Genomic DNA, 25,001 nt, shown 5'->3' on the forward strand with positions numbered 1-25,001 from the left:
AAATAAACCCTGCATTTAAACCTCATGGCTTAAAATGATGCATGAGCTTATCTTTTTAGTGTTTCTTCTGTCTATGTGGCTTGCAGGAAAATAGATGTATGTATGCAGGCATGCCCACATGATGTAGGATGACTGACCATTTCCTTGGGCATCCTAATTTTTTTTTAAAAGATTTTATTTATTTATTTGACACACACAGAGAGAGAGACAGCAAGTGAAGGAACATAGGAGGGGGAGTAGGAGTGGGAGAAGCAGACTTTCTGTTGAGCAGGTAGACCAATGTGGGGCTCGATGATCAGCCCCACAGATCAGATCGGATTGGATCTGATCTGATCCGAAGGCAGATGCCTAATGACTGAGCCACCCAGGTGCCCCCTTGGGCATCTTTTGGTGCTTTTGGACGTTCCTCTACTTCAAACCTAATTTTTCCATTTACTAGCTCTGTGGTTTGGGAAAGCCACTCTAGCTCCGTGAGTTTTATTTTAATCCAGTGGGATAATAACCATGCATGTTTCATCAACTGTTGTCAAATAGCATATAGATGAAGAAAAGTATAAGTGTCATTCTGGTTTTTATTGTTTTCATCGGAAATGATGTTCTGCAGAGCCTGACTTTGTTAATGGGAGGTTTATAGGTCATACGTAGTTTCTAGATTTGTTTCCCTTGGCAGGTACACTCCATTTTCCCCTCCTAATTTGATTCCCTTTCTGTGGACGAGCCCAATATAGATCTGCACAGTCCACGCTGTGCCCTGTTGCGTGCACCTTGACCTACTTCCCTCGTGTGGCGGGCTGTCTGAGCTGCAGAATGGATCTGAGTTTCTAGACTTTGGTCAAGCCCATGAGGCCATTGTCTTTTTTTTTTTAAATTAAGATTTCATTTATTTATTTATTTGAGAGACAGACAGAGAGAGAGAGCACATGTGTGTGTGAGTTGGGGGAGGGACAGAAGGGGAGGGAGAGGGGGAGAATCTCAAGCAGACTCTGCACTAAGTGCAGAGCCCTACACAGGGCTTGATCTCATGACCTTGGGATCATGACCTGACACAAAACCAAGAACTGGATGCTTAACTGACTGAGCCACCCAGGGGACTCAAGGCAATTGTCTTGGAATCTATATCCACAAGTGGCAGATTTAGCACTGGGAGGAAAGGAGCAGTGTTTGGCAGCCTCAGTCCCATTTAAGCCTGTGTCAAGTGACATCAGTCATTATTAATGTTGAGGTAGGAAACCTAGCAGATGGAATTCTTGGACTATTCATTCATTTTCTTCCATAACTGTAGGACCTTGAGTGGATGGATGGGTAGGCCAGTAGATGAATGAGTATGAAGACTTTGAAGGAACACGATAAGATCACAGAGGCTTGAATATCCCTTCATATCAGATCAGAATGGAAGCAGCAAAAACTGGAAGTTCTGCTCCAGATTGGGAATGCACAGCATATAAACAGATCTAATATTACTGTTTGATGATATTATACAGTGGAAAACTACTGTTATTTTTTTTTTCTTTTTTAACTAGGATCCAGAAAATTTCCACTCATAAACGTCACCAAAAATCTCTGAGAGATTTACTGGTTACGAGTCTTTCTCTACTTGATGTCACCCTTAAAATATATTTCTCAGAATTCCAAGGGCTATTCGTAGAACACAATGATATAGATTGAGTGTGAATGAAACAAATGAAAATGGCTTGTTTTACTAAGACTCTTAGGAGTCTGGACTTTCTTAGAATGACAGATGGTAGGTATCACTTCTGAGGTAAGGTCTTTGTTCCTCTTTTCTATTTTATTCAAGGGAAATGGATTATGATTCTTGACAAAATAAGTCTGACTCATTCTATTATTCATTTGTTCTGTGTTTTTGTGTGTATGTGTTTCATCTTCAGGGACGTTTTGTACCTGAGAGCTTGTGATAGCAATGACTAAACTTGCAGTGAGTGCATCATTGAGAATCTTCCTTTCAGTTGTAAGAACTCCTAAGTCAAAAAGAGCTATAAGCAAATATGTAAGAACCAGGATCCAGATACAAGGGGATAAGTAACCCAGATGTCTATCTTCCCAAAGTGATCTAAAGAAGCTGGAGGTCCTCCCCCTACAAAAGGCTACAAGGTCTTAATAAAGAGGAATAGAAACGAGGAGGTATAGAGCTGAACTCTAAAAGATGTAATGGATGTTCCCAAATATTTGAATGGCTCTCTCCTGGAAAATGAAGTAGGATTATTCATTTGTGCTTTAATGTGTAAAATCTACTTGAGGAATCCCGCTGGCTGACCCAAAAGAGTTCATTACTCTTATGTGCTCCTAGAACAATTAACAGTAGGTGCCCTTTATAGCTTTTGTGACACTGTATAAGTTAGGAATGAGCCTGTGTCTCTCTCTGATTATGACTTCAGCAGAAAATTTGCAATGCTTGAGCAGAGTTCCTAGTATGTCAGAGGGACTAAATAAATTTGTTGAATGAGTGAATGAATGAACAAAAAATAAATGAATAAGTAAGCATATTTAGGTAGAAATTTCAGGAAGGTGAATTGAGTTTTTCTAGGAAGGCCTTTCCACCATTGAGTGACTATCTCTCAAAGTTGTGACCTTTATACTTAAAGAAAAGACTATCACCAGCCAGATCTGACCTTCACTGCTCACTTGCTCATACCCCTGACCTTGTCCCACATTTTTCCTTAAGCTCCTTTTTCTGGCATCTCTTAACTCAGGCAAAAGACCTGAAGGACACAGCATCCCATGATGGAAGCCAAGACAACTCCACAAGTAGTAGCTGCCTGTATGAAGAACTCCTGGAGCCCAAAAAGCACAGACCAGTTTGAGCTTGACCCCCCAACCCCCCCTGTGCAGATGGACCTTGGAGTGACCTAGAGTAACCGACAACTCATTATAATATTAAAATGTATATTTATATTTACATAATTGTATTATGCATTGTAATATGTATTGTTTTATGTAATTTATGTAATATGTAATTACATTTTATGTAATTGTAATATATGCATTACATATATAATATGTATTAGTTACATAATGCATAATGTCATTTACATAACATACATTGTTTGTAGAGGCATGTTCCCTTATGACACTTGCATGATCTTATATCTGTCTCTACATTGACAAGGCTCTCCTTTCTAACATTCAGCCTAAGCTTAAATAAAGTAAACCCACTCATCCTTGCTGGGGAGTCACAACTTTGTAAGTTATTCCTCATTATCTTCATATTTGCTGCAAATGAAGTTTCTCTTGCATTACAACTCACCTGGTGTGTTTCTACCTGTGACTCACCAAGGAGTGAAATCACGTTAGTTTAGTTATAAGACTAGGGAAGAATGGCTGAGGACACACTGTCTCCTAGATCCTTTTTCCTTTTTACCGATGAGGAACCTGAGCTCAGAGCTTGAGTAACTTACTCAAAGCCTCCAGCAGTAAATGCTGAAACCAGGATTTGAACGCTAAACCCGTGTGAACCCCAAGCTGTATTTTCTCCTAGGAGACACTCTCCAGCTCCAAGGCATCACTTAAACAGAGACCGAACCACAGCCCAAGACAAAATGGAGAAGAGGTTCCAATAGTGAAGGTCAGATTTGAATGCCAAGGTATTTGAATACTTGGTATTTGAATACCAAGGTACAACATGGAGTTGTAGGATTCTTTGAAGAAAAATATCATATCAATATGTATCTCTGCAAGCTTAATATGTAGCCCGGCCCACAGTGATACTTTCTAAAAGATGATAACGCATTTGCTAGAGCAAGCTTTGAAGGAAAAAATAGAAAAGAAAATATTTAAATTTTATTTATTCAATTTTCAATATTTTAGTTCAATGTCTATAAAATGTAATTATTGATCTTTAACCTACTGTTCAAGTTTTACTTGATATTTCTAAAGCCAAAGAGTTTCCTTTGCGATCAACAATGGAAAACGATCTTCACCCTCCATTTAGACCCTTATTGCCCTTTCCATATGGAAAGCTGGTGTCTGCATTAAAATGCAATTATCTTTCACTTCCAACCTAGTGCTCAGCAACACTTAATTAATTCTTTCCTTTTAAAGTTCAGCATTATTACTTTCTGGAGGAATTCCAGATTTTAAAAGATAAACCATCCAGAAAAAGGCTAGGCCTAAGCGACTAGAGAAAACTCCATTTTTGCATCTGCAGATCCAAGCGCCGCTGGTATTAATCCAAGACATGATCCCAACTATGGAGCAAGCTATGTGAATGCCTGTGGCTTGGTGGGAAGAGAAGGATCTGCTCCTAGTGGCCTGGGACCAGAAACACAGTCCTCAAGCTCAATGAGCCAGTATCTTCCTGTGAAATTCAAGAAGAGTTTGCTATAACATTTGGTTGCTTTAATTTTTATGCAAGAAGGAATAAGGATACTTATTTCATCAGAGCAAAAAGAATAAATGAAAGCAAGATGTCCCAAAGAGGTCTATGGAATTATTCTGCTTTCCTTTGCCACGGTGGTCCTCGTCACATTGAATACTAAGAAAGACAGTTTGAAGACCAAGAGTTCGCAGAACAGCATTGTCTATTAAAAGCACTGTGTCTTGTTTCTGAAATTAAGTTCTTGGGAATCAATATAATCCTTGTCTTTGAAGGAAACCTCCTTCAGAAGGAAGATGATGTATGTGTACACTGTAAATTTACTCTCTCATTATTACCCAATAATATAGTACTTATGTAGTATAGTGAACTATATGGTTTACATATTATCTTACTGAATTCTTTAGCTTAGTGGCTCTCTACACTGTAGCTACACAGGTGGTCATTTCCCCCCATCTTGAATGCACCAAACTTGCTCTTGCCTCAGGACCTTTGCACTTGCTGCCCTAGTCATTCTTTAGTTTTCAGATCAAATAATTTCTCTTTGAAAATGTTTTTCCTCACTTCTGCAGCATTAACATTGCTTTCCAACCTTGCCATTTGTCTCTCTCCTTTCCACAGCTCTATTTATTTACTTTATTCCAGATTTCACCAATGGATTCCATTCTGTTGATTTTTTTCTTTGCTTATTTTCTGTTTTTCTTCTTTTATGGAAAGTGAGTTTTGTGAAAGCAGAAAGTGAGGCTGCCTTAATTTCCACTGAATCCTAAGGTCTAGACCAGTTCTTGGGTCATATCAGATACTCTGTAAACTCTTATGGAATGAATGACTGATGACTGGATGAATGCACTCAGATTAAAAAACCTGAGAGGGGGGAAAAAAAAAAAACCAAGGAGGAGGAGGGATTTCCACTCACCTGTACCACACCTGTACAGGAATCCAAAAAGATGCAGCCTTTGGGTTCTTTGGATATTTTTTCATCTTTGTAAAAATTCATGATGTAGGAGTTATCTGGCAACTGAGTCAGCTGGAAGTAGCGCTTTTTGAAGGACTAAATAAAGGAAAAGATACACAGAGGTAGTGCCAATTGCCGTGCACCATTTGAGAAATTAGAATTTTTCCAATTCCTTCAGGAGGGCTACATTTCTAGGGCACTGTTCTAGAGAACAGCATCCTCCTTTCTCATAAATAAAATATGACACGAAACATAAACCTAATGCAAATGACTCTCCTCTGTGCTGTGACCGAAGGAGGGGGTGTCAAGAAAACTGGCAGAAACAAAGATGAGTCTTGATGTCTCCTTACCCGAACAGTAACGGTATTGTTCACGGTGCTGTTGAAATTCCCCTTGTAGAGCCACCCAGACTTGAAAACTCCGGTTCCTCCCGCTGCCCCTCCACCCTTAGATGATGAGTGGGAGGTGGTATCCTGGAGAAGAAGCACCGTTGGCATGATTGCAATCTTGTGAATCCCAGATCTTAGACCCTGCACTTAAAAATGAACCTCCTCTTTCTCTCGTTGGTTCATCTTAAATAATCCTGTTCCATTTCAAAACAAATGTGACTCATTTGGACGAAAAGTCCTTATGCAAGTAGGGCTAATCTGGTCAGAATGTGTTAATCTGGTCAGAATGTGAAATGCTCTAGTGAAAGACAGGAACTAAATATCCTCCCATTTTAAACATTTCACTTTCAACAATGTACTTACTTCATCCTTATCAGCATCTTCATGGTCAACCTCAAAGGAATGTGAAGGAAGTTTCTCTGGTTTGTATTCTGCTCTGGTATGAAAAACAAACAAACAGTTTCTGATTTGTCATTTGAGACATGGCTTTCGTTTTCCACTATTCCCTGGGTAACAACTCTTGCGCTTTTTATGTAAAATAACGTAATCAAGTGAGTGCCCTATTTCCTTTGGAAGTATTAACGTTTCCCCTACACCATTACATCTTATTTCAGGCAAAGAAACCTCTTATTTTCAAACCACGGAGTTAATATTTATTCAGATTGACACATATCTTCTCGAAGGAGACGAAGGAAAGCAGGACAGTTTTAAAGGTTTAGTGGTTTCTATTTTTCTTCGTCCACATTCTGCAGTGGAATATGAAGTAGCGATGTTAAGGGTACCTCTTAAGGCTATGGAGATGAACATTTGAAAAACCACGTTCCTGAGAACCAGTCTGTGCTCCGGCCACTAGGGTGCGCTGTTCTCCTAACCGAAGTCTCCACCAAAGAACACCCTCACCTAACTTCGTGGAATTGTGTTCACAACTGTGAATACAATTGTGTTCATTTCCTTGGTTCATTTCCTTGGCAGCACTGGAAGGCTGACCAGCCCACAGCAGCAAGAGTGTGCACCTGGTACTATAAATGGTGAAACAAGACAAAAATAAACTTCCCTTGGCTTGTTTGTATTTCACAACTCAGGGCTGAATGAAGGGGTGATCAACAGTATCCAAGGTTCAGGCGCTCCTTGACACCTAGCTAGAAAACCCTACATGCAGAATTTGCGTGGAACACTTCTGTTTTTCAGGGTGATTTATATTGTGTAGAAGCAACCTCAGAATCTATTGAGAAAAAAATCCCAGGGTGCTCATTCAGTTATTCCTATCACAAATATTTTCCTATGTTGATGGTATTCTATATAGAAAGGGGCATGACCAATGAGTCTTTATTAAAGCATGCATAAAATTACCAGACTGGATTCACACAGGGATTCAACGCATTCAGATGGGTCCAAAATATTCTTTACCTTCCCTGGGAAAGACCTGAACATGCCCGTTCCCGGCTCACAGCTGGGCAAGGTGGAGCAAAGAAAGAACACTGACCTCATTATTAAAAATGGAAAAGCCTGAGATCAGAGCCACAGTCTCTCTCCCTGACAAGAGAATTTTTTCCAAGTGTGGTAAAAAGTACAGAATAGGAAAATTACGATTTTAACTATGTTTAGTGTCCAGTTCAGTGGCACTAAGTACATTCACATTATTGTTACCATCCTCACCACAGCCCATCTCTCCCTTCCCCCACCCCTGGTAACTACTGTTCTACTTCCTGTCCCTATGTATTTGACTACTCTGGGTACATGATGCAAGTGGAATCATCCCATATGTGTCAGTATATGTCTGGCTTATTTCACTCACTGTAAAATGTTTTCAAGGTTCATTCATGTTATGGCATGTATTAGGATTCCATTCCTTTTTAAGGCTAAATAATATTCCACTGTAGTCTAAAAAGTGTTCATGCCCCCAAAGTAGTTTCCACAAAGGCATCCTAGACTCTACAAATGAGGACTCTCTTCCTGTAGATGCCAGACACACATCTGTTGCGATGCTTACCCAAATCTGTTACTTGCATACCTGTCTTACCCTCCACCAATTACATGTTTCTGCTTTTTTTAAAAAAAAGATTTATTTAATTTAGAGAGAGAGTTGAAAGCGCATGATTGGGAGGGACAGAGGGAGAGGGGGAGAGAGGAGCTCAAACAGACTCCCCACTGAGCTTGGAGCCCTACACGGGGCTAGATCTCATAACCTTGAGATCAAGACCCTGAGATCAGGACCTGAGCCAAAACCAACAGCTGGACTCTGAATGGACTGAACCACCAAGGCATGCCAGATGACTTGTTTCTTTTTTTTAAAGATTTTTATTTATTTATTTGACAGACAGAGATCACAAGTAGAGGCAGAGAGGCAGGCAGAGAGAGAGGAGGAAGCAGGCAGATGACATATTTCTTAAAGCCAGGGCCTTCACTGAAGTTCCACCTACACCTCCCCCAGCTTTGTCTTTTCCTTCTGTAGAGAAGCTCAATACACATTTGCTGATTGCATCATAATAGGCAAGGTAACCAAGGAGATGACATAGTGAAAGAATGCAAAATGGTAGCATTTAAAACTGTTCTTTGAAGGCATTTTGGTGATGCTAAAACACATTTTTTGGCGATTGATATCCTAAGATGCACCTCTAATGTGTTAAACAGGTTTCTAAAAATGGTCTTATTACTATTGTGAATTTATCTCATAAATTCAAATTAATGTAAGTTACTTGCTACCAAAATGAATAACCAAGAAAAGTAAAGCTATTCTGGGGTATATAGTCGTTGGTATTGGGTATTAAAGATGTTATCTGGGGTCTTCCTTCAGCCCTAGTCCTGATTTATTTATCTATTTTGTGTGGGTTGTGCAGTCTTGATATAAAATTCCAAAGCCCATAGGTAAGTAGTTGTAAATGGTAACAGGCTTATTTAAAAGCCAGAACTTGAAAGAACAGTGGTAGGGAATGTGTATTCTAAGATTATCTCCACCATAGTTTCTGGCACATGGTAAGCAAGTGATAAATGTCTGTTCATTGATGTATATTAACTTTACTCAAATGGGTGTGCATTATTCCAAATTCCAGAAACATATTCATATATACATAATATAACGTTCTTCCTCCATGACTTATCTGCAAGTTCGAAAAAGCTCAAAAATTTCTAAGATAACAGAACGTTTGTACTGAAGTCTAAATATGTACTAAACAGCATACTGCTTTTTATTAAATTATATATGTGTGTAATCAGACATTTGTAAACAAATGCCAGAACTCCACAGTCTAGTCTAGTCTCACTGTTGTACTGAGAAGAAAGCAAAATCCGTAACAGCTACTCACGTAAACACACAGGGCAAGAGGTGGGATTAGAAGCCCTATTTCCAAAATGCTACTTCCTGTATGTAGGATAAATTAATCCAAACCAGCTTTAATCAGCATAACAAGCAAGACTGTAGCCATTGTTCTCTTCTAAAGGACGCTGGTATACCTGTACCCCTTTCCCCTTCTTACAGAGCTTTAAAGATACTCAAGCATACCTGGGCCCATTGCCCTTAGTGTTAACTTGTTCTGCCTCTTTGGGTTAAGGTCAAGTTTATGTGAAGACAGACCCAGTAGCAGAGGACAGAGTTATTTTAAGACCAGTGGGAAATTTTTCCTGTCATACCCCAAAATATCCCTTTTCTCCTTAACAATATCTTGACATTCCTGAACAAAGAGTAGTTCCTTGCACTTGGCAAAATAAAGTCCCTAAACACAACTCTTCCCTCTCTCTCTCAATCCGCAAGATGCAACACATTGCTTGAGATTCAGAGCAGATTCATAAGGTTGATTTCAGAGCAGTTACTCCACGTAATCTGTCTGCAGAGAAGAAAACATGAATGTTCCAGGTTTCTTAAAATAATGGCAGGACAGTGAAGAGAGTATTAACAAAACATCCCAAGGAAACATAAAGGAAAGTGCAGGAAAAACAGGGAGAGGTAGCAAAACCAAACTTGTATTTGGAATGTTGACATTGAGCTCAGGGGTTGTCCTATGCTATATGCTCATTATTTATTAGTCTCCCTTTGACCTTGACACTAATCTCTCTCTTTCTAAACTTCATATTCTGCCCTCTTCTGCCAGCGTGATGTACCCATTCTTCTCTTTCTTACAAAACACCAATTGGACAGGCATTTATTCTTGGTAACTGTGGATCACAATAGTGGCCATATACCTCAGTGATTGACCCATCGATCTACCTACCTAACTACCTGTCTCACATTTTATTTGTCCATTCATCCATTGATGGATCTTTAGGCTGTTTCTATGTCTTGGCTATTGTAAATAATGCTGTAGTGAACATGGGGGTGCACCTATCTTTTTGAATTAGTGTTTTTATTTTCTTTGGATAAATACCCAGAAGTGGAGTTACTATGTCACATGGTAGTTCTATTTTTAAATATTTTAGGGACCTCCACACTGTTTTGCATATGGCTACACCAGTTTACATTCCCACCAATAGTCCATGAGGGTTCCCTTTTTGACACATCCTCACTATAACTTGTTATTTCTTGTCTTTTTGATACTAGTCACTCTAATAGATATGGGGTGATATTTCACTGTGGTTTTGATTTGTATTTTCCTGATGATTACTTGAATTTCCTAATGATGAGTACTCTTCATGTACTGGTTGGCCACTGTCTGTCTTCCTTGGAAAAAGGTCTATTCATGTCCTCTGCTTGTCTTTTAGTTGGATTATTTTATTTTTTGCTATTGAGTTGTATGAGTTTTCTGTATATTTTGGATATTAATCCCTTATCTGATACATGATCTGCAAATATGTTCTCCCATTCAGTAGATTGCCTTTTCATTATGCTGATGGTCTCCTTTGATATGACTTTTTTTTAGTTATTTTTATTAACATATAATGTATTATTTGCCCCAGGGGTACAGTTCTGTAAATCATCAGGCTGCTGTGAAGTTTGTTTATTTATTTATTTATTTATTTTTAAAGATTTTATTTATTTATTTGACAGAGAGAGATCACAATTAGGCAGAGAGGCAGGCAGAGAGAGAGAGGAGGAAGCAGGCTCCCTGCTGAGCAGAGAGCCCGATGTGGGACTCGATCCCAGGACCCTGAGATCATGACCTGAGCCGAAGGCAGCGGCTCAACCCACTGAGCCACCCAGGCGCCCCTGCTGTGAAGTTTTTGAGTTTGATGTAGTCCCACATGTTTATTTTTGCTTGAATGCAGTCAGATCCAAAAAACCTCTTTGTCAAGACGAATGTCAAGGAGCTTACCACCTATATTTTCTTCTAGGAGTTTTATGGTTTTAGGTCTTATATTCATGTCTTTAATCCATTTTGAGTTAATTTTTGTGGATAGTGTCAGATAGGGCCTGGTTCCATTTTTTTGTACGTGTCTGTCCAGTTTTCCCAACACCCTTTATTGAAGGATTGTCCCTTCCACATGGTATATTCTTGGCTTCTCTGACATCATGTATTTTTTTTTCTTTCTTGTCTCCTGCAAATCCCAAATTCAGTGCTGATTTTTTTATGTGAAGGCTTACATTTTACACTCTAGCCTGAAATAATATTTCTCTCCAGTATCTTCCTATGAACAGACACTTAAAAAAGCGAGGTTCTTAAGAATTAATAATAACATAATTTAAAGTTTAAAGAATAAAAATTAGGGATATAAACACATGCTTCTCTTTTCACTCTGCCATAATTGCAAGTTTTTATTTTGGACCCTCAGCAACTCATAAAAAGAAATGATCAGTTTAAACTGGTAGCAGACATAGGAGAATTATCCTAATCTAGGAGGCATGAACATGATTTACTTCTAGTAGCCTCCGAAGGCCAAGTAAATGATCTGTTTCCACTACTGACCTAAATATGTGTAGTCCTTGATAGGGAGTGCTTAGGCTTTGTAAAATCATTTTGAAAATAATTTTTCTATTCAGTGTTACAGTCTTCATCATTTCAGGGGAGGTGTGAGGATAATATTCCGGAACTTCTTATTTTCAGTTTGAATACACATAGTTCATTAAAATCTCCTATTTTGTGGCAATATTATTCTTCCCCTTCTTGGTATCGACTTCCACTTTCTTTAGTCAATTAAGGGAAATTCTCAACAGTATTTCGGTTATGTTTGTCTCATTTCTCCTGAGGTTTCTTCTCATGCTCCATGAGAATTCCAATTCGACGGTGATATCTAGGCTGTGTTGTCATGGGAGGTGTTTCTTCTGTTGTTTTAATAGAGAATGAATACCATGAAGGTGAAATCTTTCATTTATTTATTTTGCTTGAGGTCATCATGGTGTGTGGGGACAAAGCCACTGAAGATTTCAACAAACCTTGATCCCAGAGTCCTGGGATCAAGCTCGGCATCAAGCTCTCTGCTCAATAGGGAGTCTCCTTCTCCCTCTCTCACTAACCCCCTGCTTGTGCTTTCTCTGTCAAATACACAAATAAAGTCTTAAAAACAACAACAACAACAACAATGATTTCAATAGTCCTGAGGTCAGCAGGAAGGCATATACTTAGGAGGGCAGTAAAATGTCACTTACTACAATCTCTTAATTCACATAAGGTCTTCCAACCACTTGGACTCAGCTTCCAAGCTGTAACCGCTTCTCCTAACAGTTTTTAGAAAGAGGAAGTCTCGATGTTAAAAAATGCTTTGCTTTTCAGTTGTGCCTACAAAAAGTGTGTGACTAATGTGCAGACATTCCAAATACAGTAATTACTCAGGAAAGCCTAGCACTCAGGAAAGCCTAGCATGAATGTAGAGGTGGTTACCTATCAGGAACGACCTGATTTATAGAGGACGGTTATCTATCAGGAGAGACCTGAATTTAAAGGGATGTTCAGAGACTTGGTTAAAGTTAATATTCACTGGTTTGCAAAAAAAAGATTTTGCTATTTTGGAGGAACACTGTTTTGCTCTTAGTAATGCAACTGAAAAATAAATGGCCCCTTTCCCCTCCGCGTTTGTTTGTTTGTTTGTTTGTTTTTTCCTTTTTGTATACTCACTGCTACAATCCCATTTTTCTTAGAGTAGCTCAGGTGATCTTTTAAAGAAGAAAACTGGATGGCATCACACTAGGTTAAAATTTCCCCAGGCTTCTGTTGTGTTGAGAGTGAATCCAAGCTCATTTCTAGCACCTTCCAGCTCTCGTCTTCTTCCACGGTTTCGTTTTACTCCAGCTTTTCTAACCATCAGTTCCAGCCTCCCCATTCTGCTCAGGAGACCATGCTGGTTCCCAAGCCAGGGTGCCCGTCCTTGCTCTTCCCTCTGGGACTCCTTTCCAAGATCGTGTGCTGGTAGCTCCTGTTCCTTCATATTTGAGCTCAGGTGGCACCTTCTTTGAGCTATTCCATGTAGCTCCTTCAAATTCTGTATTCAGGAGTTAAGAGCAGACTTTCCAAGTATCCAAGCCTAGAATAGTTGTTTCTGGGGGCAGAGGAAATCTGGGCCAATAGTGCCCAAATCTAAACCGTGTGTCCACTAGAAAGTTAGATGTAATGTGTATCTTCTCGACATATCCACTTGACAGAAGGGCTAATAACAACTTCCCTTTTGACTAAGTGTTTTTCTGCTCTATTTGCGTTATTGTAGTTGGATGACCCAATGCATTAGGGGATTCCGATTCATTGCAGTTTCACTTGAGCCACTCCAATCCCAGACAGGAACGTTGTATTTCAAAATTTGCCATTTGCTTAGTTTATATATCCAATAAGTAGTTATTGCACACCGACCATGGGCCAGGAATTCTCTCAGCCTGTAGGGGATTCTGCAAAGAAAAGTCCCTGCCCTTTGGGGATTTTTGCTTTACCGGGGGACAAAGAACCTGAATAAATGACTACTTTAGTTCAGGAGTAGGTCAGGCAAGCTTGTCCGTGACGGCGACATTTGAACAGGTGCAAAACAAAGACATCTTCTCCTAAACACTTTCTTTCCCCAGAATACAGAAAAAAAAATAACTATTTATTTTCCCTTTTTGCTGTTCTTAAACATATACCACTTCTGTGGAAGTTGTTTATTTTCATGACTTTTGATATCACAGCATGAAAACACATGAAACCAGTGGCAAATCTGAACATTAAATGCAGAATATAGTCAGAAAAATGTTTTGGTCCAAGCTGTTCCTTTCTAGTCCTGTTACACCTGCTATTGAAATGACAGCTCACAAAAGAGTGATATAATGACACTGTAAGACTTTGTTTAAAAATTAAATAAGAATAATTTCTATCTCACAATTGATTCTGCGCATATACAACACAATGTTTGTATGTTGTTGAATAAAATGTTCTATCATCACAATTATTTTTAAATTTTATGAAATATACTTGGACACTAGATTAACACACATGTATTTATAAACAATGGTAGAACTTAAGCAGAAATCATATTTTGTATATGGAAACACCCAAGGAATACTCTTGATAGGTTCTTACCGGGGTAACTGTCGGATGTCTCCAGAGTACTGTTCATATTTGTAGTTGACCACATACCATTGGGAACTGTAAAATTTACAAGCCTGAAAGAAAAAAAAAATGACAATTAAAAATTATCATTAAAAAGATCAGATGCCCTGGCAAAAAGCACAGCGAATATAGTTCTCGTAATCTCTGGGGTAGTACTAAGGTGACTATGTCAGCAATTTTAAGGTAGGTAAGGGGCTTGCTCACTATAACCATTTTGTATTTTCAGGTGAAACAGAGCTCGGACCTTTCCCAGACTCTTGGACGAGGAACTACTCAACATATTTATTCTATTTTATGCCATCAAGGAAAGCTTAATTTAATCACCCCATGAATCATCCCAGATACATTGCTAACGTCAAGCACTGTCATTTTTCAGCTTTTCTTAGCAACTTCCCATTATTTAACAGTTCTTACATTTCTATGTAATCTTTTCATTGTACTTTTAGCCCATTTCTGCCCATTCTTGAGTCAGTAACTTATCTTTTCTCTTCTCTGTGTCAGCGGTGTTGTCAATTTGAACTCAGTTTTTCAGTTTTACCTCAGTGTTTTCTCAGGGCTGGCCTTCTCCATGATTACTCATTGATTTTTATAAATATATATGAAAAAAGAAGATCAAAACTTGATATGTCAATGGATGATTTTCCAGTACTTACCGATGGCAAATATTTCCCAAATACCTACCATGCACCTAGCAATGTAATGACCATAGTAATGGGGGTTTCACTAGGTGTCTTTTTTTTTTTTGAGAACATGCTTGAGGTGGAGAGGTAAGGGGGGTGAGGGGTAGAGGGGTGAGGGGGCCAGACGGAGTGGTAGGTAGAGAATCTTAAGCAGACTCCACACCCAGCATGGAGCCCCAGGTGGGGCTGGATCTCATGACCCTGTAATCATGACCTGAACTGGAATCAAAAATCAAATCCTTAAGCCACTGAGCCACCCAGGCACCCCTCCCTAGGTGGCTTTTAAGATTCCTTTTGATTCTAAAACTACATGAACCTGGGGATTCAGCAGCTGACATGACGATTACAACGAGATCTTGTCTCCTCCAGTGGAGAAAATGAGGAACAATGTCTCCCGCAATGTGAGAAATAAAGATCTATGGTTCTTGGGCCCAGGAAGGGGACAGGCAAGGAGTTATGCATGAGAGAAAACACTTGGGATATGGAAGTGCTACAAGCAAAGGAAACACTGGCACTGTCTTTGTAGAAACAGAAAGTGGGAGAGAAGGGCCCTGAAGTTGCGGCAGAAAGGTTGATGGAGAGCACTGGGTGCAGGCAACTGGCTCAAGAGGCAGAGAAAGGCAGGGCGAGGGGAGAGTAGTTGGGTGTCCTCAGCAGCTCTGGACTTCTCTGGCCTCGAACTTTCTCGGTGCCATGACTTTATTTGTTCCGGGAAGCACCCGCAAATGGGGGATAGGGGCTAAACAAGGCATGAACCTGGGACCAAGACTGGAGTAGGAGAACGTTGCAGAGAGTAGTGGAGAAAAGCGGCAAGACAAATGGACGTGGATAACTGCAAGGGGAATTCAGGAGATGGGGGTGGGAGAGGGGAAAGGGAACATTTAGCTAAACCTATGTGGCTAAAATGAAATCACTTAACTTGCGATTCCTGAGCCAATTCTGCAAATCGCATGTTTCTGGAAAGAAGAGGAAAATTAAGCCCTGATAGGCTCCTTGGCTAAAAAGTTCTATCTTCATTTAGATAAAGATGCCAAGGATTCAGGCAAGGAGCATATGGGCATGAGGCATCCCACGGTCATGGGGACAGAGCATTCATGATCACAGTTCTTTTTCCTCTTACTGCCTTTTCCCTATTCCTGGCGATAGCTCCCAAATGCAACAAAATATATTTAGAAACGGAAAACAAAAAGCATAAAACCTACTCCCTTTTTGCATTCCCTTTCAAACTTTTTTTTCTGGTATATAGTTTTACCTGGTCCCCCTCTGAGTGTATATTTGAACTTGAATGTTGTTTTTTTTAAATTCACTTAATGGCATATTCTATATACTTTTACATTGGCTTTCTAAATTTTATGGCCATTTTAAATAGGTATAATAAAATATCGTATCCAAATTTACTAGTCCAGTCTCCTAGTTTGGGAGGTCATTCATTCATTCAGCAAACATCACTGAACGCTTACTAGGCTGTTCCAGGTGATGTGAATACATCGGTGAACAAGGGAAAAAAAGGCATGCTCTTTTGAAACTTATGCCTTGTGAAGAGCTGGTCAATAAACACAAAATAAGTAAATTGTGTATGTGTTGGAAAATGGCAACTGTCATGTGAAAAAAAGCAGAACGGGGTACAGATAGAATTGGGGAAGGGGGACAATTTAATAGAATGTTTAGGGTGGGTACTGCAGAGATGTTAGCATTTGAGGAAAGTCTTCTCAAAACAGGACAGAGTGAGATGGTTATTATAGCTCTACAAATTTTGTGCCATTGTAGAAAATATGCGGTTTTTTAAAATAAAAATGAGTCTTTCATAAAAAATGAAAATTAAAAAAAAAAACACAAGTATTCAGAGTATTTGTTCATGCAGTTGGTCTTCCTATCCTCTCCCAAGTCTGACCACATTTGTGGTTATTTTCTTAGGATAGAGTGCTCAAAGTATTTTAAGGATTCTTGGTAAAAACAAACAAACAAACAAACAAACAAACAAACCTGCCCAAACAAAGTGCATTTGTTATAAGAAAAAGGTAAATTGATGGTACAGCTCTGAACCGGGATTTACACAGCTTTCTTTTTGTTCTGGAACTAAACTACTAATATTGACTTTCAACGTGACTTTTGGTCAAATCATTTCATTTATTAGGATCTCAGATTTAGCTAGTGAACAACCAGAATATTAGATTGGATTGAGAAATCTCTGTCCCATAATATCCATCTCTACCCTCCCTAATCGGAAGATTTTAATGGGACAAAGATGCACTGGTTTACTCATTACCCTTTCTTACCACTGAAAGTATCTATGTTTAGTTCCCATAAACATGTATATTTCATGTGTATTTCACATGATAATGTGTCACCATGATACACAATGTGTCACAGGCTTAACTGAATCTGAGATATGTATGTCCTGAATCCCACCAACCCCAAATGAATGTGGAACTTTCTTATATTACTATAGTAGCAAAGAAGTACTTGTTTTCTGGTTTGGAGTGGCACCCAATGGTTAGATTCCACACTATTAGGTGTTAGGTGCTTTACATAGGATTTTTTTTTTTTAAAGACTTTATTTATTTGACAGAGAGATCACAAGTAGGCAGAGAAGCAGGCAGAGAGAGAGGAGGAAGCAGGCTTCCGCCTGAGCAGGGACCCCAAGGTGGGGCTCGATCCCATGACCTGAGCCAAAGGCAGAGGCTCTAACCCACTGAGCCACCCAGGTGCCCCTTTACATAGGATTTTAATGAGATCACTATGAGATTTTATATCTATTTTATAAATCACAGAGGCAAGGAGAGGCTCAGATCATTGCCAAAGGTCCTACACAAGATAGAATTGTAGGCACATGTGGACCATCATTCCAGATGTTTGTGTGGCATTTTTGCTTCTGTCTTGGAATCAGACAGACCTGGTTTTGCATTTTGGTGTTAGCTGTGGGATTTCAATTAAGTAACTTAGTATCTCTCAATTTCTTTATCTGCCTAAATAATACCAACTTCATAAGGATCTAATAAGAAACTTCCCATAAAGCATCTAACATAGGTTAAGTACTTAATAAATACTTGCTTTGAAAATAACCAGTTTTCCCAGCATGTTTGACTCAGTGTAAAATTCACATTCACAAGAGTTGATAAAGCATCTAGTTTTTCTTGATCTATGATGTACAGTTTTGGAGAGATATATTAACTCTGATTATCAAAGAAGTCTGCTTTAACCAAATTCCTTCTGAATTTATTTGCTATGTTTCACATATCTGATGGTGGGCAGATGAAGATTGGGAGGGGGTGGAGTAGATGATCCTTAAAAATCCTTCTAATTCTGTGATTTCTTGGATTCTGAGACAGCTAGTGCATTTTACAAACACATAAATGTTTCTCCTGCATAGTAATGGCATTTTGGAAATGTTATGCATAGAAAATTATTCTCTATTCTTTGTTCCAGCCCAAACAGTCATTCTCATTAAGAACTATTTTAATCATGACTACAACCCCTCTTTGTCCAAAAACTAAGCTGAAAGGACCTGTTGCAAATTCAAAGTTCCAGGCTACCACTCTGCTTGTTACAGCAAGTGTTCCATTTCCCCTTTACTAACTCCCTAGCCCAGGACACGGGTTTCAAAATGCCAACTCCTTATCCTTGCAGACTGCCAACACCTACTTCAAAGAGGAAGACTGAATATCTGGCAAATGTGTGCTGAGCTGGTAAATTTTTCTAAACAGCAATGCCCCAATTCACATTTTATTAATTTATTATGTTTGCCTGTTCAGCTTTTATGCTTGCTATCTCTGCTGTTATGCGTTCAGACACAAAAAAGCTGAGCTAGGTCAACATGCTCGAAGGCTTTTATGCCATTACGATAATGCTTCCTAAAGTGCATTGTGTTCATTAGTTATTAGGGATTGTTAATTAAAATGCAGATTCCTGGGTCCCACATGAGATCCACTGAATCATACTCTTCATGAGGCTCCCAAATCCATCATTCCACTGGAGTGGCGATGGGGTTGTCTGTGAACTGAAAGCATCAAGGTCCTGACTTTGTACTGTGAGCTCTAGTAATTGAGGTTACCCTCCAGCTGAAAGACCAGGGGACGTATCATCTCTAGCATGGCATTTTTATGTATAGTGGACGTTCAATATTTGTTTGAACGAATGTATTACCTATGTCCTTTTTTCTTTTAGAAACAACTAAACATGACACTGTGAAAGTTCTAAAAATCTAAATACTTTAGAAAAGATTGAGCAATTGTAAAGGACACCCTAAAATACTATAAAGAAAATATTTCAATTTTTCCTTTCCTCTTCTCTTTAGAGAATCATCAGAATCAATTCAAATTATGTTACTTACCTCAAATAGCAATTTGGGTTTGGCAACATAATTTGTCCATCTCTTAAAAGGGCTGATTATTAGATTCTGGCTATAGAGGAATAAGCAGGTAATAAATGGCTTTTCAGATGCCGAATTCTTTTTCTTTCTGGAGATAGAGGTTTATTTAATCACACGGCCAGTATCTTGCCAGAAAGATGTATGTAACCACAAAAAGTATTAGTTTTGAACCTGAGTCACCACTGGGATTAATTCTGTATTTGTAAAATGATGGTGGTAATTTCACATTCATGCCAGTCTTTATTAAATTTAGAAGTAATTATTCTTATTGTATAAATGTTGAAAATGTAACATCATGAAATTATGTGAATTTAGGCAAATTATGTACTGAAAGAGTGGCTGGATAATTTATTGTCCACACTGAGACACTACAAAATGAGAGAAGGAGCTATTAGTCAGGCTCACAGGTAGAACACAAGACTATTCCTGCAACCAGGACATGGGGTCATTCAATATGTTGATATTTTAGAAAAAAAGAGAAAAGGCACTGAAAGTATTTTTTTTCTTTAATTGGATCACATCTATGTATTCCTTTAAGAGGAAATAATTAATTTTTGCTGTACAAAAATAAGTAGAACACGATGATTTTTTTAACACTTATACTACAGTCTTGGGAAAGAAGGAAATATGTTTGGACAAAAATAAGCGATGTAAATATAGATATGACTCAGTTTCAGAAATCATGGTACAATCCAAACAATAATGGGTTTTGGGTCTGGAGTTTAAAAATATTGCTTGATACTAGACAGTGTTACTATGGATATAAATATACATGTACAATGTAAAACAGAATGTCCTATCAAATGCCAAAATAAATGAGAATCATTTCTCAGCTATTATGTTACTTTGAATTATAGAGCAGCCTAAATTGTTATCTAAATTGGAAGCAAATCAAAATACTTGGTTTGTTTTTTTAAACTGTGTTGTATTAAGGCAGTTGAGCAAACTGTAAAATTGAACTTTCATAAATCATACCTATGCCTGAACTGGGAACATATATTCTAATTTCCCAGCGAGATCTCACAAGAAATTTGTCAAGACATGAATAATGGATAGTACTAAAAACCTTTGTAATATTATGATCAGATTCATTCTTTTCATGTAAGGCATGAAATCTGGGTTGTAATTCAATGTGATTGGAATTTTTAGGTTCAAACTTAAAATGGGTTCATTTTAAACATTTTTATATGCCAGGGTTTCAGACTTGTACTTCTGTGTTTCTATCCACTTGTCACTCAACATTATGGAATGATTTTTATTGTAGAAGAGGAAGCCAATTTAGAACCAGGAGAGATTTTTATATTTGGAAGCTAGACTATTATTCTAGGGATTTTGGTGATGAGACAGTAAGACAATAAATTTCTTCAAGGTCTTTAAACTTATTTTGTTTTCATCAGGGTTTTCTATACATTTTATCCCAATGCTACTAAAAAATAAATGCATTTGAATTTACTTTTATCAACTTTTGCATGTTTAGTATCTTTAGTTTTATCCACGCAGTGTAAAAAAAAAAAAAAATGGGTGATCCATTTTGCCCTGACCATGACAGAAACAAAAGTATTATACATAAATAAGATTAGGTCCAATATAGGACAGTAATAGATTTTGATCTCATTTTCCCATTACTTGAAGTTGCAAAATAAATAGAGCTTAACTTGTAAATTCACTTTTAAAAGGCACAGACAAAATGAAAAGTCCCGTAACCTCCAACAAAGACTTACAGTGAACTAAGGACCCCATTCTTCAATACAGAAACAACATTTTTTTTATTCATACTAATTTTATTAAGAAAGGATTATAGAAGTGCCTGGTGGCTCAGTCGTTAGGCATCTTCCTTCAGCTCAGGTCATGATCCCAGGGTCCTGGGATTGAGCCCCACATCGGGCTCCCTGCTTAGAAGGGGAGCCTGCTTCTCCCTCTCCCACTCCCTCTGCTTGTATTCCCTCTCTTGTCGTCTCTCTCTTTATCAAATAAGTAAATAAAATCTTAAAAAAACAAAAAAGAAAAAAAAGGATTATGGCTTTTTTCTAATCTGGAGATTTTTTTTTTTAGTTACATTTTCCCCGATAGTTTTCAGTAATTAAAACTGTGCAGGTAGTTCTGATGCTTTATCAAAGGAGTTGTTCAACAGTGAGGAAATCATGCTTACTGTGCTCTGGTGGAAAGTGAATGAATGCATTAGAATCATTCCCTTTGCTGCCTAATGATTCAGAATCAGAAAACAGCATTCATTTTTACTTAATTTGTACTGTTAAAAAAGAAAAAAAGCCCAAAATCATTATTAAAACACTTATTCTTATTTCGGGGTAAGTTTGAGTGCATCTTATCCTACATATGAGATTCAAACAGTTTGCATAAAGTACAAAGGCACTTTGACTATAAGAATGGTTTCTTTATCAATGCCCATAACATGCAGTTCAAAATTAAACATGAAGCACATAAAATTATTTTAATTATAAAAGTGAGAAATGGAATTCCTTATTTTTTTGAAACAGGATACATTTCATTCTAGTTAGATATGTTTCTTTTAGTTAACAAAAAATGGGCAGTATAAATTACATTTTAAATCATAGCCAATCCAACTCTCCCCATAATTTTCTTTCCCATGTCTGGGATCCAAATTCTTTAATATCTTCTTTTCTTCTCAATAGGATACAACTTCTACCTTGAATATTTATAATTTTATCTTGAATTAGTTGAATGCTATCTATCTGGGTCCCAATGGTGGAAAAGGAAGAAGAGGTGCCTCAGAGGAAGAAATTTCTTTCTCGATATTATACTCATTTGATAGTATTATTTTTTAACTATAAATTTATAATTACAAATTTAATTTAATTTTAATTTATAAATTAACTTATAAAATTAATTTTTTAAATAAATAAATTTATATTTTAACATTTATATTTTATATGTGCATAAATTATATAATTTATACATGAATAAATTTCTATTTAATTTATAATTTATTATTAAATAAATAAATAAATTTATATAAATTTAATTTTAACAGATATATTAAATATAATTTATAATATAAATTATAATTATAAATTTACAATTTAATTATAAAATTATAAAATTTAAAAATTTATAATTTTTAATTATAAAATTTAATTATAAAATTTCCCTTAACAAATCAAGCACTATTTTATTATATAATGGAACAGCCTACTGAGCTATCTTTAACTTTAGTATGCATAGAGTATTTTGACTGAAGAGTTCAAGTACTTTTATTGGATTTACTCTCAAGGTGCTTTGTAGATAAAGAGATAACAATGTACTAACACCTTTGATAAGATAACGCATCTTTTCAGAGTTTAACCCACTGTAATCAGGTTGCTCTCACAGCCTCTGAAAATGTTCTGTTAAAGAACAGCCTATGAGAGCTACCCTACAATCCAGCAATTGCACTACTAGGTACTTACCACAAAGATACAAATGTAATGATCCGAAGGGCCACCTGCACCCCAATGTCTATAGCAGCAATGTCCACAATAGCCAAGTCATGGAAAGAGCCCAGCTGTCCATAGACAGATGAATGAATAAAGAAGATGTGCTATCTATCTATCAATCTATCTACCTATGTATCTAGCTACGTACACACACACAATGGAATATTACTCAGCCATTACAAAAAGAAATCTTGCCATTGGCAATGACATGGATGGAACTAGAAGATATTATGCTAAGTGAAATAAGTCAGACAAAGAATTATCATATGATTCCACTCATATGTGGACTTTAAAAAACAAAACAGAGGATCATAGGTGAAAGGAGGGGATAATAAAATAAGATGAAATTAGAGAGGGAGACAAACCATGGGAGACTCTTGACTATAGGAAACAGGCTGAGGGGACATGGTGGGGGATGGGGTAACTGGGTGACAGGCATTAGGGAGGGCATGTGATGTGGTGAGCACTGGGGTGTTGAACACAACTGATGAATCATTGAACTCGAACTCTAAAACTAATAATATACTATATGTTAATTAATTAAATTAGAATAGCATTAAAAAAAAAAAAAGAACTGCCAAGTCCAGTGAGTCCTCTCTTTTATGATACTTTTTGGCATTTTATGTCATTGACTCATGCTTGCTATGGACTCCTTTTTAATTCTGAGAAATCAATTTCCTCTTACTTTCTTCATCTCCCTGTCCACTCCATCTCCACCTCCTAAGCAGGGTCCTCGTTACCAGTGCCCTGCATGGGAGTGTAGCCCAAGGACCTTCCCAGCCCAAGGACCTAGCCCAAGCTGGACCTTGTCAGCTCCAGACAAGTCCCCATGGCATTCCTGGTAAACTGTTGCAGGCTCAAAGCTTCTACTTTTCAAGTGCAGAGCAACGGCCCTCCCCTCCTTTCTTTCCCCCTACATTGAGACCTACCTATTTCTCTTCCTCCGGGGCATCTCTGTCTCTACATGCATGTTTGCCAGTGACATTATCTCATTTGCTTCATCCTTTCCTGCTTGAGCCATCTCTACTTTCTTCTGAGCGTCTTATTTAAATCACTACAGAGCTATCCAACTAATAGCCCCACGCTGACATGTGGGAGGAGTCGCTGCCATATTGCTCTTCCTTGCTTTCTTTCCAGTCCCTAACTTCTCTCAATTCCGTGTCTTTACTATCACCACTATCGCACTGCCATATGTTAGTGTAGGTCTTTAGCCCAGCTGGACTATTAAAATAAGTACTCTTCTTTGAGTCCAGCTTCTCTTCTGTCTTATTCATCCCCCTGCACAAGCAAGCCAACCCATTCTCTGGTGTGTTTTTGGCTAATTTTTTCTACCATGTCAACCTGACCTTGTTTCTCTATTTTATGGTACTACTCCAGGGATCCTCGTTAGATTGCATTGGAAAAATCCAATGGGGGGGGGTCTGTTATTTCTTGCCTCGTGGTGAGCTCCTTAAATTCGAGGACTGTGTTATGTCCATTCGGTATCAACAACTTAGTAAGTGCTATCTTGTTGAATAATAAGCCCAGTCCAGTCTTTCATGCAGTGGACAAGGCCTTTCACGGCAGACACTTTGTATGGGATCCATAGTAACAGCATGAATCAGTGGGAGAGGAATGTTCTATGTGAAGAATTTAACCCTTTGTAAAGACAGAGTAACCAGCTTCACCCAACTGAACTCTAAAGGAGGAGCTTGTTTAAGCCACTGAGTTCACATTTACTTCTCAGACAAGAAAAAAATAATAATTCAATAATTAGGTAAGGGGTTGAGAGGAGAAATTTTAAGGCTGGAAAAGGTGCTATTCTGAACTTTATGAACATTATTATTTACTACAAACTTGGAAATTAACCTTGTATATACTTGTGATTTGCTGTATGAAGCCTAGTCCATAGAACAATGATATGTGGGGTATATTTGAGATTGTGTCCTAGCATTCCAAGTTTACCCTCTGGACAAATTCAGACACTTTTCATACAAATGGTAAGAGGTTTGTCCATGAAAAGAAAGAAATAACTTATTTGATCTTTTGGGAACTTTAATATTCCTGTTCTCTTCACCACCATCTGCCTTAATGAAATGCATGTCAAGTTTCACCCAATAGATTCTTTTTTTTTTTTTTGGTTAAGATTTTACTTATTTATTTGAGATGGGGGCAGATAGAGAGAAGGAGAGAGAGAGAGAGAGCGAGAGAGAGAGAGCGAGAGAGCGAGCATCAGTGCAGGGCAAAGCAGGGGGAGAGGGAGAGACAGACTCCTTCCTCAACAGGGACCCAGAGGTGGGACTCAATCCCAGGACTCTGACGTCAGGACCTGAGCAGAAGACAGACGCTTAAGCAACTGAGCCACTCAGGTACCCCTTCACCTAAAAGATTCTGTTTCAGTTGAGTTGTACT

At 38.1% G+C, this 25,001-nt stretch overlaps 1 protein-coding gene across 13 annotated transcripts in view; it reads right to left on the reverse strand.

The window, feature by feature from the left end:
* Window positions 1-25,001, reverse strand: part of DOCK10 (dedicator of cytokinesis 10) — a 268,794-nt gene that overhangs the window by 101,695 nt on the left and 142,098 nt on the right. For all 13 annotated transcript variants that reach the window (XM_045078793.1, XM_045078792.1, XM_045078794.1 and 10 more), the window contains exons 4-7: window positions 14,080-14,162; window positions 6,038-6,110; window positions 5,636-5,758; window positions 5,247-5,381 (exon numbers count right to left, since the gene is read on the reverse strand). In XM_045078793.1, the coding sequence (XP_044934728.1) occupies window positions 5,247-5,381; window positions 5,636-5,758; window positions 6,038-6,110; window positions 14,080-14,162 (414 nt within the window). The remainder of the gene's footprint in view (window positions 1-5,246; window positions 5,382-5,635; window positions 5,759-6,037; window positions 6,111-14,079; window positions 14,163-25,001) is intronic.

The sequence above is a fragment of the Mustela putorius genome, unplaced genomic scaffold, assembly GCF_011764305.1.
Source record: "Mustela putorius furo isolate JIRA1106 unplaced genomic scaffold, ASM1176430v1.1 tig00000275_pilon_pilon_pilon, whole genome shotgun sequence".
Lineage (NCBI taxonomy): Eukaryota > Metazoa > Chordata > Mammalia > Carnivora > Mustelidae > Mustela > Mustela putorius.